The 12322-nt window shown below is 48.2% G+C and overlaps 1 protein-coding gene across 2 annotated transcripts in view; it reads left to right on the forward strand.

The window, feature by feature from the left end:
• The window catches only part of RAB3GAP2 (RAB3 GTPase activating non-catalytic protein subunit 2), a 76706-nt gene that overhangs the window by 46177 nt on the left and 18207 nt on the right, over window positions 1-12322 (forward strand). For both annotated transcript variants that reach the window (XM_054980663.1, XM_054980672.1), the window contains exons 20-23: window positions 360-576; window positions 8563-8660; window positions 9324-9429; window positions 11912-12072. In XM_054980663.1, the coding sequence (XP_054836638.1) occupies window positions 360-576; window positions 8563-8660; window positions 9324-9429; window positions 11912-12072 (582 nt within the window). The remainder of the gene's footprint in view (window positions 1-359; window positions 577-8562; window positions 8661-9323; window positions 9430-11911; window positions 12073-12322) is intronic.

Here is a 12322-nt window from a genome sequence, read left to right on the forward strand (position 1 = left end):
TTTTTTTCCTCTGAGGTCCATATCTGATGTGGTCTGGGTCATGGCCAGCTCCTCAAGCAACCTTCCTATTACCAGCCCAACTCTTTGTTTACTTGTGTTGGTTCTCCTTTGTTAAGGACCACACAGGGTCAAAGACTCTCTCACACTGTCTTGCAAATCCCTACCACATTATGAGGCACCTTAGGAGACCTGTCTCCAAATATGTAATAACAGTCACTTAGGGTGGATGGCAAAGTGCTTTGAGGCACCCCTTTTAGAGATGGAAACTTTATGGTCATTGGAATCAAGTAACAGTGTTTCCACCTAGATTGGGTAGATGTGATCTTCACTGTTCCATGTTTTGCTTTTTTACTTTTAAGGACTTAGCTAAATTGCTCAGGTTAGATGACAAAGAATTTGCTAGGCTGCAGATGCTACTGGAGAATTACAAGATGCAGGAAGACACCCAACATTCTGTTCATTTTGCGGAGGATAAAGATGGAGTACTGTCTGTGAAAGCTTTCTTAGAACATTTGGAGTACGAAAAAGATGTAATTAATGTGAAGAAGCTGGATGAAAGAGAATATGTAGCTTTGGGTAAGTGCCCTTTACTAGTAGGCACTGCTTTTCTATTTGTTTGTTTTTCACCCTATTTCCAGTCAAAGCAATTGACTTGCAAAAGAGCTTCAGATTAAAAATTAATACAGATTAGGGGTGTGCACCGGGGAAATATTCGGTGCATTGGGGAAATATTCGGATTAGGGGTGTGCACCGGGGAAAGATTCGGAATAACCCCAAACCCGAAGCAGCAAGCCGCTTTGGGTTCAGGTTACCGGAATCGCTTTGGTATGCTTCTTAATGATTCGGAGCATACTGAAGTGAGACCCCCACCTCACCCCTGAGCCCCCCTTCCCCCAACCCCAATCCCACTTACCTTTTCTGAAGGCGGGAGCAGGTGCCTCTGCCATTGCAGCGGTCAGCAGAGCTGAGGGGAAGGCTGCAGCCAGTGCCTCCTCCTCGGCGGGTGGCAGGGAAGGCCGCAGCTGGCGCCTCAGTCACCCGCGCTACCCCTTCGGCCACGGTGGCAGCCAGCAGGGCGGCAGGGAAGGCTGCAGACGGCACCTCCATCACCCGGGAACCCTAAGCGCACACCCCTAATACAGATATCAATTACAATCAATTTTGGGTGACATCTTAATCCAGGCATTATGTGAGGGTGCCTGGCCTCTCTCTACCTTTTCTCCTTCTATCCTGACTAGTGGTAGGTGGAAGCAGGGGAGATTTTTGTCATAGTGAACAAGGGGTTCTCCCTCTGAGACGGAGGACATCTTGGGTGATTCCCACCGTCCAATCAGTGAGGCAGGAACTAATTTTCTTCCTCTTCCTGTCTGGCATGTGGGACACCCTCTCTTCAGTTCTGTTCCTGCCTCCAGGGAGAGCAGTCTAGTAGCAGACTAGCTCTGCTACTTTCTTATTAGGACTTCAGTTTTACTTTCACTTTGTACCGTGGTGGCGGTACAACTACAGGAATTCCTGAATGATGCTCTAGTCCTGGACCCATTCCAGTCTGGCTTCCGTCCTGGCCATGGGACGGAGACAGCCTTGGTTGCCCTCAGAGATGACCTTCTCAGGCATCTGGATCGAGGCGGGTCAGCGCTGCTTGTGTTACTTGATCTCACAGCAGCGTTTGACACGGTTGACTATGATTTGTTGGCCAGCCGCCTTGCCGACGTGGGGATTAGGGGGACAGCCTTACAGTGGCTGGTCTCCTTTCTCCAGGGTCGGGGACAGAGGGTAGTGCTCGGGGGAGATCTATCGCCCCGTCACCCTTTGGTGTGCGGGGTTCCCCAAGGGGCGATACTCTCCCCGATGTTATTTAACATCTATATGCGCCCCCTCGCCCAGTTGGTGCGGAGGTTTGGGCTGGGTTGTCATCAATACGCGGATGACACCCAACTTTTTCTGTTGATGGACGGCCGGCCAGACACGGCCCCAGACAATCTGGCCAGAGCTTTGGAGGCTGTGATGGCATGGTTGAAACAGAGCAGGCTGAAATTGAACCCAGTGAAGACGGAGGTCCTGCAGCTGGGACGGGGGCTGCCAGATGTTGGGATCCAGCTCCCTGCCCTGGATGGGACACCACTGGCAACTTTGCCAGTGGTAAAGTGTCTGGGTGTGTTCCTGGATGCCTCCCTATCAATGGAGGCCCAGGTCACGGCGGTTGCCAAGTCTGCATTTTTCCATCTTCGTCAGATCAGGCAACTTGCCCCCTACCTGACGCCCCAGGACCTAGCTACAGTGATCCATGCAACGGTCACCTCCAGGCTAGATTACCGTAACTCACTCTACGCTGGGCTACCCCTGGGCCTGATCCGGAAACTACAACTGGTCCAGAATGCGGCGGCACGGGTCCTGACTGGTATACCTTACCAGTCACACATCACACCTGTCCTGCGCCAGCTGCACTGGCTTCCGGTTGAATTCCGAATCAGGTTCAAAGTGTTGGTTCTTACCTTTAAAGCCCTGAGTGGGTTGGGACCGGCATATCTTTGGGACCGCCTCTCCCTGTACGTTCCCCGGAGATCGCTTCGATCAGCGAATAAATATTTACTTGTGGTCCCCGGCCCTAAGGAAGCCCGCCTCGCTTCAACCAGGGCCAGGGCCTTTTCAGTCCTGGCCCCAGCTTGGTGGAACGCTCTGTCAATGGAAACCCGGGCCCAGCGGGACATATTATCGTTCCGCCAGGCCTGTAAGACAGAGCTGTTCCGCCAGACGTTTGGTGATTGAAGGGGGCGGTGCCATGTCGGCCTCCCACCTTTGGGGTGGGGAAGGTTCTCCCCACCACTGCACCTTGTTAATTTGTTTTATTATTTGTATATTGATTTTAGTTTTTGTTTTTATCGATTTTAACTGTTCACCGCCCAGAGCCCCTGGGGATGGGCGGTATATAAATTGAAAAAAAAAAAAAAATTCCTACTCCTTTGCTCTTCTCTTCCTCTATTCTTATTTTTCTGTTGTTTTTCAAACTCGGTTGACTTAAACTTTCATAGTTTCTCCCTATCTTCTTGCTGTCCTCTCCTGTCTCTTACCACTCTCCCTGGTTGACTGAGATGATCATGGCAGCCATTTAGGACAGTTGCTTACAAGATGGACACCAGGGATTCTGAGGACAGCTTCCTAGACGGCAGAGAAAAATGCTCCCCAGTATTTGCATCGAATCCGATGGAGATTGATGAATCCAGTGCTGACCGGCTTCCCCGGCTTGTATGTCCCCCCGGCAACGAGTCAGCACTGACATGCCTCTGTGGCTTGTGCAGTCTCCCGACTACAAGTCAGCCTTAGAGCCACAGAAGAGCTTCAACTGCCCCGTCCCACTGAGCAGGAGCCAGAAGCAACTACGCACTGCTACTCTACAGCTGGAGTTGGTGTGTTACCTCAGCTCAGGCTTTTGGTGGGAAAAGACGCCAGGAATCTCCTCAGCTCCGGCACCCATGAATGTGCTCATGCTAGCCTCCTCGCTGGAGATTCCACAGCAGGCTTTTCCCCTTCGGATCTAGCTCTGCCTTTACAACAGGACACTTCCTGTTGGATGAGTAACGTATGAAGGGCACAAACCTGCCTGTGTCTTTGATCTTTTTAACTTCCTAAGGCTTACCATGAGGGAGGAAATATATAATCCCTGCTGGGCTAAAACTTCTTTTAATAGTGGTTTGGCATCTACCTCCTCCTCTCCTTCCTCCATGTGAGAGGCTGTGGCTCAGTGGAAGAGCTTCTGCTTTGCATGTAGAAGGATCCAGGTTTGCTCCCTGTTAATTCCAGTTAAAAAGATCAGATAGGTGACGAGGAAAACTTTCTGAGACCTTGGAGACCTGCTGCCAGTCTGAGTAGACAACACTGACCTTGATGGACCGATGGTCTGAGTCCAAATAAGGCAGCTAGTAATGTTTATCAGGCAGGGATCCCCACTGAGCAGGGGGATCACCCTCGGAGTGCGTCTGTAATGACAAGGAGAAGGAAGAATTCCTTCAAATGCAGAGGAGAAGGAAATATCCCTGCCAGAACAGTCAGCCCAGCTGACTGAATCTGAGATCTACCAGTATTTACTACTGAAGATATTCTCAGCCTTAGGGCTGCAGTAATTACCCTTGGGGGAGGAGGACTCATAGACAGGAAATACCAAATCCAGACTCAAGGAAACAAGAGTCTCTTCCTAGGGAAGGCTCCTCAGAAAAGGTCCTCCCATTTCCAGAATATTTTGAGAGACAGCTCAAGGCTGAGTGGCCTAACCCATCAATCAATAAGCAATCTTCGAACATAGTCAAAAAATTGTACTCACTACCTTTCTTTGCTAATGAGATATTGCAGGTACCTGCAATCGATGCTCCAGTGGCTACACTTCAGTCATCTGGGCTCCTGTCAGAGGACGAGCAAGGATCAGTCAGAGACATCTTAGACAAGAAGTGAGAGGCCACACTGAAGAGAGTTCACGAGGCCATGGCCACGGCTATTAAGGCTACAGCCATTGCTCCATTGTCTCCAGAGCATCAGGAGTGTGGATCAGAAAACTGATCCAACTTCTCCCATACATCAATAGATGCCTCCCTGGGAGGAGCAAACAGAATTTTGAAGGCCACTACCTTCAAGGCAGACACTATCCTGGATGCAGTTACCTTTTCTTCCAGGACTATGATCTCGGCAGCAGTAACAAGTAGGCACCGTTGACTAAGAGCATGGCCACCAGATTTACACTCTAAAAATATCATCCTGGCTTACCACTTTCAGAGAGGCAAGCTATTTGGGGATGCCCTGCGACAGATCTGGGTTGAGATCAAGGACAAAAGAAAGTGTTGCCAAAAACAAACCATTTGAGAGGCAATCCCTTGGCCGTCAGCCATTTTATTCACAACACGCTCTACTAAGGTCCAGACAGGATTCCAAGCGACTACCCTGGGGTTAATCTAGACTGCTCTTTAATAAGGGGGGTGGGTCCTTTCAGGAACTCACTTGTAGTATAGTGGTTAAGTAACTGAACTGTGATGCAGTACTCTGCTGGTTCAAATCCCACTACTGCCATGAACTTACCACATGACCTTGGGTAAACCATTCCACTCAGTCCTAGCTCCCCAGCTGTATTGTGGGGATAATGCTTACTTCGTCCCAAGATCAAACAGTTCTCCACACAAGGAAAGAGATCTAACCTTGATACTAGCTCTCTAAGACAGGACTTGCAAACTTTCCCTGTGAGATGCCAACTGCTCTTTACCATCAGACCTGTGTCGACATACAAGCGGATGTCTGTACCTTAGAAATAGTCTCACAAGATTATTCCATACAATTTGGAAGCTACCCACCATAACGTTTTGCCATCGCTCCCCTACGCAAAATTTTAACCCCAAAAGGCATTCAAACGGTGGAGCATGTTCCCCACAATGAAAGAGGACAGGGGTCTACTCAATCTCAGTCCCTAAAAAGCCTGGGGACTGGAGGGTGTTATTAGACCTCAAGTTCTTGAACAAATGTATCAAATTGCATCACTTCTGAGTGGAGATTCTACGCTCAGTCACAGAGGCCATTCAGCCAGAAGAATACATGACATCATCAGATCTCATGGAAGCATACCTCTATTTACCAATTCTGACAACCCATCAACAATACCTAAGATTTTGGGTGGGGGAAAAAACCAGTTGGCAATTCTGAGCCATCCCTTTTGGCTTGTCCACCACGCCAAGAGTGTTCACAAAGCTCCTGATCAGCCCCATCATATGCCTTATAGAAAGAGGTATTCATGTTCACTTGTACCCAGCCAATCTCCTGATCAGATCAAGCTCAAAGAAACATCTCACCATGACACTCAGTTCACCATTCAGTTCCTACAAAGCAGAAACACCCGGGTATGATCATAATCACCAAAAGAGTGTTGTCTATCCCTAACCCAAGAAAAGGTCAGGAAGACCAGACAGCTGGCCGAGACTGTCATCAGAGTGCAAAATCACTTCTCATGACACTACCCAACTGATGGGTTTGCTAGTGGCTAACAACAATGTGGTACCTCGGGTTGTCTTACATGCAAGATCACTTCAGACCTTTCTCAGATCTTATTAACCACAGATCACAGAGAAGACAGATCTTCTCATTCAGGCACCACTTCAGATCAAAACCAGTTTCAGCCAAGGTCACCAACCCAATGCAAAGCAAGATTCATGACCCCTAGAAATATTTACAGACACAAGCATTACAGGTTAAGCATGTCTTCCTATCAATGTCTTGGAAATGTGAGCAATTTCTGGCCTTGTTCCAGTTCAGATAGTGAACTCTCACATCCTGATCTGTATGGACAAGGTTGCAGACAAGACATATATAACAAGCAGGGGGGATCCAAGACCTCAAGATGGCACAAGGATGTGACAAAGATACTTACCTCATTGTGGTCATGTCTGCCCGAAAAATCTCAGACCTAAGCGCATCGTTAGTCAGACCTGAACTCTGTATCTTTCACAACAATAAGGTGTTACTTCGTACTGTCTGTCCGGGGTCTGAGTCCCAGCCCCCAGACTTGCCAGGAGGGAGCAGTGGGAGGCAACCGGGAGGCAGTGGCCCTACAACCCCAGCCAGGAACCAGGTCCAGAACCTGCCCACTTCAGGGGGAAGGGGCGAAAGGCCAAAGCCTCAGAGGGCTGGAGGGAGCAGGGAGAGACCAGCCAGTCCCACCCTCCAGGGGGAAGAGAGGGGGCTAAGCAGGACAGAGGAAAAGGGCCAAGGCAGGGGGAATAGGGACCCAGCAGCAGCCCAAACAGAGCCCTTACCAGCCAAGGAGGAGAAGCAGCCACTATAGCCCAGAGCCACACCCCGGCTAGAGGACAGCAGCCTGGCTCAGGAGGTGCTGGGAGCCAAGCCCCTCCAGGTGGAGCTGCCACAGGCATTCTGGGGGAGGAGATGGGCAGCCCCGCCCAGCATCAATGAGCAGGCAGCCCAGAAGCTGGCCAGGGCAATTCCTCGCGAGCAAGGCCAGGCAAGCTCAGCAGCGCAGAAGCCGGCTGGGGCAGCTCCTCGCAAGCAAGGCCAGGCATGCTCAGCAGTTCAAAGGCCTACTGGGGCAGCTCCTCGAGAGCAAGGCCAAGGAGACCTCAGCTGGGGATGGCTCGCATTCAACCCCACCCTGCCAGCAAGGCAAGGAAGCCAAGAAGGGATTAGTGGTAGGAGGGAAACACCTGAGGGAAGGCACAGCTGGGCCAAGTCAGGAGAGGGAACAAGCCTAGAAGGAGGGCGGGGCGGGGAAAGGAAACCCTATATAAGGTGGCTAGGAAGAGCTCTGAGGTGGTGGGTGTGAGTAAGGAGTGATGGAGTGGAGTGGGAGCAGAGCAGTGCGAGAGTAAAGGCAAGGAGGAGAGTGGATGAAGGAGGAGTAGATGGCAGAGGCCAAAGAGGGTGAGTGGCACAGGTTGAGCAGGCCAGCGAGTGGACTGAGAGGGAGTCTGGGTGATGTATACTGCTTCTCCTTCCACAAAGCAGGGTCCTGCAGAATCCCTGGCCCCCCTTTGATGTCAGGAGCAGACCACCCAGCACCCTGCCCGGTGGCGGCCGCTGCAAGCCCTGACACTGTCACTACCTTTCTTCCAAAAGTCTATTCCAAATTCCATAGGTTGCAAGAGATAAAGCTACCCTATTTCTACCTGTACCCTAAATATCCTAGAGAGATGCTCTGACACAACACATCAGAAGGCTCAAGACCTTGGTGAGATGATACAAATTAAATCTATATGATTCAGTGGACACCACCTGTGATAGAAAAGTACTGCAACGCTTGATCTTGGATGAAGATCACACCCCACCCAGAAAGTGGAAACTGCTTTGGGAGCACCCAAGATGTCCTCCGCCTCAGAGGGAGAATGGGCCTTTGTACACTTACTGTGAAGGGTACTTCTCCTCTGAAGACAGGAGGACATCTTGTCCTCCATGGGTCTTTGTTCTCTTCTACCTTCTGCTGCCTCATTCTACCTCCTCTGGGTTATGCTTTATTTACAGTAACTGTTAATGCCACAGGTGTTTTTTCTCTCAGTATTGATAATTGCTGAATGATAAATTCAATGTTACTGCTTTGTGGAATCACCTGAACTGAAGAGAGGGTGTCCCACACGCCAGACAGGAAGAGGAAGAAAATTAGTTCCTGCCTTCCTGATTGGATGGTGGGAATCACCCAAGATCCAAGGACCCAAGGGTCCTTTCCTCAGAGGAGAAGGACCGTTCACGGTAAGTGACCAAAGGTCTATTCTGGATGAGAATGATATTTTGATGTTCATGAGACAGACTAAAGGGATGCCCAAAGTTGCTGAAGCATTTACTGAGCACCTGTCCTTAATCAGATGTGTTGCATGGGGATTGAGCAGAAAAGATTGTGTGTAACTCTCATGAGCATTACCTGCTGGCAGTGTTAGCTGTGCAGATTTCAGTGTTGCTTGCTTCACTTGTCCCTGAGAAGGAAGTCAGTAGGCTCCTTTTAAAGCTCCTATGGCTTGCAAGCCTTTAGAAGAAGATGAAGCTTCCCATTCAGTGACAGAAACTCTGTGATACTTTCTCTCTGTATAGGGAGCTTTTTTTTCTGGAAATGTTTACATGGTGAAAGTTCAACAGAGGAAATGTGCCATATCCTGACGTCTGCAGGATTTAGTCCCCAGCGGTTACTGGTGAGTAGCATGCTACCGTTTAGGATTTTTACTGTTAAAATTGGCCTTGGTGGGACCTACTTTCTAGCTTTTGTCTGCTCGTGAGAAATCAGGTGCAAGTGAAATAGCTTGGGGTTAGAAGATGCTGCTGGGAAGGTGTGGAAAGAGAAGACGCTTGCTTGTGGGTATGAAAAGCTTTTTATCATCAGTTCTGAGCGGTGGTGGGTGTAATGAAGGGTGCTACTGTCAAACATCACTTCTGTTCAGATTGGCCATGCAAGTTGTCTAGTGGAGCTTGGAATGGGTACCTCAGCATGGAGTGAAAATGGTGTTGTGTGTTGGGGATTGCAGATGTGCCTGGATTGTGTGTTGGGGATTGCAGATGTGCCTGGATTGTGTGAAGGAAGTGTGTGTGTGTGTGTGTGTGTGTGTGTGTGTGTGTGAGAGAGAAAGAGAGAGAGAGAGAGAGAGAGAGAGAGAGAGAGAGAGTGCTCTAACCCCTTTAAAGAAGCATATTGAAATAAGAAGGGCCCATGGGTGTTGTGGGGGCCAGCATAATTCTTTGGTTTCCAATCCCCTTCAGAACTGAGGGCCCAAAATCACTACTGTTGTTTAGCCTGAGTGCCTTAGAGAGGCCCTTTCCTGAATGTGTTTGTTTTTAAGGGCTTTTCCCCCCTTTCTTAGTCCCTGCTTCTCAGTGTGTGGCTTTCCAAGGAAAAATACATCCTTCAGAGGACACAGTCGGTTTGCTGCCTTCACACTGCGCTGTCCCTTCTGAGCAGAATGACTGGTAAGATGAGTTCCCAGGATGGAAATGAGCCAGTGCATATTCCTTGAAAATGTGCCATTGCCCTCACTGTGTCAGTAGTAATTAAAGCTCTGAGTAAAGCCAAAGTTAGTGCTGCGTTAAATGCATTTCAAAACAAATGAACCAGTGAATCATTTTAGAAGACTCGCTTCAGGGAGATTTGTGGGTTTAGCTATGCTGTCATCACAGTATATAGAGGACATGAGCTTTTGGCATGATGGGGTGCAGCAGACCTTTTGAAAGACCAGTTGAACTGTGATGGTAGAAACTTCATCTGAGCTGTTGTCTCCCTCTGCTGCTCTCGGTCAGGTGTTACGTCATAGGATTGCAATAGCTAGAGAAGCTTCTTGGCCCTTGTGCTAGGGGGCAGTTGAAGGTTATGTCTGCTGTTATCTCAACTACCTGTCATGCAAATAGCTCCTTGATATGGGCTTGACCAGCATCTTCATGTTCAACTTCACAGCATCTTATGAAGTAGGTCTCAGTTTCCAGTTCTGCAGACAGAAAGAACTGAATCTGAAGTGCCCCAGATCTCCCCAACTGAATCCTCAGCTGAAGTAAAACTTGTACCCTGTCCTCTCTCATTCCTGCCCAGTTAGACCACATTAGTGGCTTTATTAGATGTTGGCTTTTGTAAGGTTCTCTAGGTCACACAGATCCCTCTACAAATGCGTTCTGCTCTCCCCCTTGCTAAAGTGTGCTTGAGCTTCAGGTGTGAAGCTTGTACTTTGTCTTTTCCCCGGAGCTTAACAACTTGCTCTGATGTCAGATAACAGGCTAGAGTGGGGTGGATTTGATCTTCCTCCAGCTTAACAATGCAGCCCTAAATAGAGTTACACCATACTTCAGTGTTAGTGAGTTTGGAAGGGTGTAGCCCTACTTACGATTGCACTGAAAGGGCCTCATACACTGGAGAAAGGTTTCAAGCTGTCAGTGCAGTGGCAGGATCCCACCCCAGTGATTCTAGAGTGTACTGAGTTAAAGTACACTCACTTAAAGAACTCATTGATTTGACTTAATTTTAATCAAGTTGCATTTACATGTCAAGTAGACCAAAGAGCTTATCGTTGAGGAGGGAGTGCCTGTAGTCTCTGCATGGGCATGGGAAACTCTGAAGCACAGGCCAATTCATAGTTCTGCATCTTAACGGTACCTTCTTAGAAAGAGCTATTCCCCTCCCTTTTCTCTCAGAGCAGGGAGTCTGTTCTGCAAATGGCACCAGCACTTGTCAGTCTTGCATAATCATGCAGTCAAAGAGGGGAGGGTGGGTAGATTCCAGCCTAGAATTCTGGATATGAAGGAATATTCGTAGTTTATAGCCTGAAGCAGTACATATCTTATAGTCCAAAGCTGTGCATTTCTACTCTGCTCGGGTTAGACCTCACCTAGAGTATTGTGTTCAGTTTGGGGCACCACAATTTCAGAAGGATAATAAACAAGCTGGAACGTGTCCAGAGGAGCGCAACAAAGATGGTAAGGGGTCTGGAGTGCCATGAGGGAAAGTTGAAGGAGCTTGGTATGTTTAGCTGGGAGAGGAGAAGACTGAGAGGTGATATGATAACCATCTTCAAGTACCTGAAGGGCTGTCATATAGAGGATGGTGCAGAGTTGTTTTCTGCTGCCCCAGAAAGTTGGACAGAACCCGGCCTTCTTTTGATTTAATTTCAACCCAGAACCAATGGGTTGAAATTAAATCAAAAGAGTTTTCAGCTAAACATTAGGAAAAACTTCCTGACGGTTAAGTCCCTCAGTGGAACAGGCTTCCTCAGGAGGTGGTGGGTTTTCCTTCTTTGGAGGTTTTTAAGCAGAGGCTAGATGGCCATCTGACAGCAATGCTGATTCTGTGAACCTAGGCAGATCATGAGAGGGAGGGCAGGAAGAGTTACATCAGTGCTTAATTCTTGTGGCCCCTTCTTACATGCCCAGGGTAAGGCTGACCGCCACCTTGGGGTCAGATAGCAGTTGTCCCCAGACCAGTTTGGCTAGAGATCCTGACAGTGTTTTGCCATTTTCTGGGCATGGAGTAAGGGTCACTGTGTGTGTGTGTGTGTTGGGGGGAAGTATTTGTGAATTTCCTGTATTGTACAGGGAGTTTGAGTAGATGACCCTAGAGGTCCCTTCCAACCCTATGATTCTATGATTTCATTCTGTCACCTCATTTTCACTTCATTTCCCCACATATGTGAACCAGTCATAAGATGGTATTTGTTGCTCATAACTTTTGCAAGTATTTAATTTTTTTTAGAAGTATTTCTTTCCTTATTAATTGGGAGAACTTCTTGGCCACATGGTTTTAAATCACATTGCAATGTCTTGACTAAACTGCATGTCTGCAAAACGGTTACGGTGTTGAATCTGCTGTCTTTAACTTAAAATCCAGTTTGTTTCACTTTTAGACTGTATTTTAATCTGCTAATTTTAGTTCATAATCTGTATATCTTGAGCATTCCGCTTTCTGTTCTAGTTGCTATTGATGATTCATGGGATTCCCAGTCAGTCTCCCCGTGGTGGCAACAAATGCGCACAGCCTGTGTTCAGTCAGAGAATAATGGAGCTGCCTTATTATCAGCTCACGTTGGGCATTCTGTAACAGCACAGATAACTGATAGCATAGCTGAGAAAAAGGTAAGTAACGTAGCATGTAGAAGCTGGTGCCTTCCTAAAAGAAAACTGACCTTGCCTTCACTTAGTGTTGTCTGGAACCCTTAGTTAAGAATTTCAGATTCACAGTGATCTGGAAAGTAATGACAAAAGTCCAAATGAAGCGTGTTAATGACATCTGAGGGTTTATAGCCTGTATTGACATTTAATACAGTTAAGAGTTTGCAATCTGTCTGCCTGAGATGCTGGTTGATTTTAGGGAAGTGTGAAATGA

This window comes from Eublepharis macularius, chromosome 1, assembly GCF_028583425.1.
Source record: "Eublepharis macularius isolate TG4126 chromosome 1, MPM_Emac_v1.0, whole genome shotgun sequence".
NCBI classification, from domain to species: domain Eukaryota; kingdom Metazoa; phylum Chordata; class Lepidosauria; order Squamata; family Eublepharidae; genus Eublepharis; species Eublepharis macularius.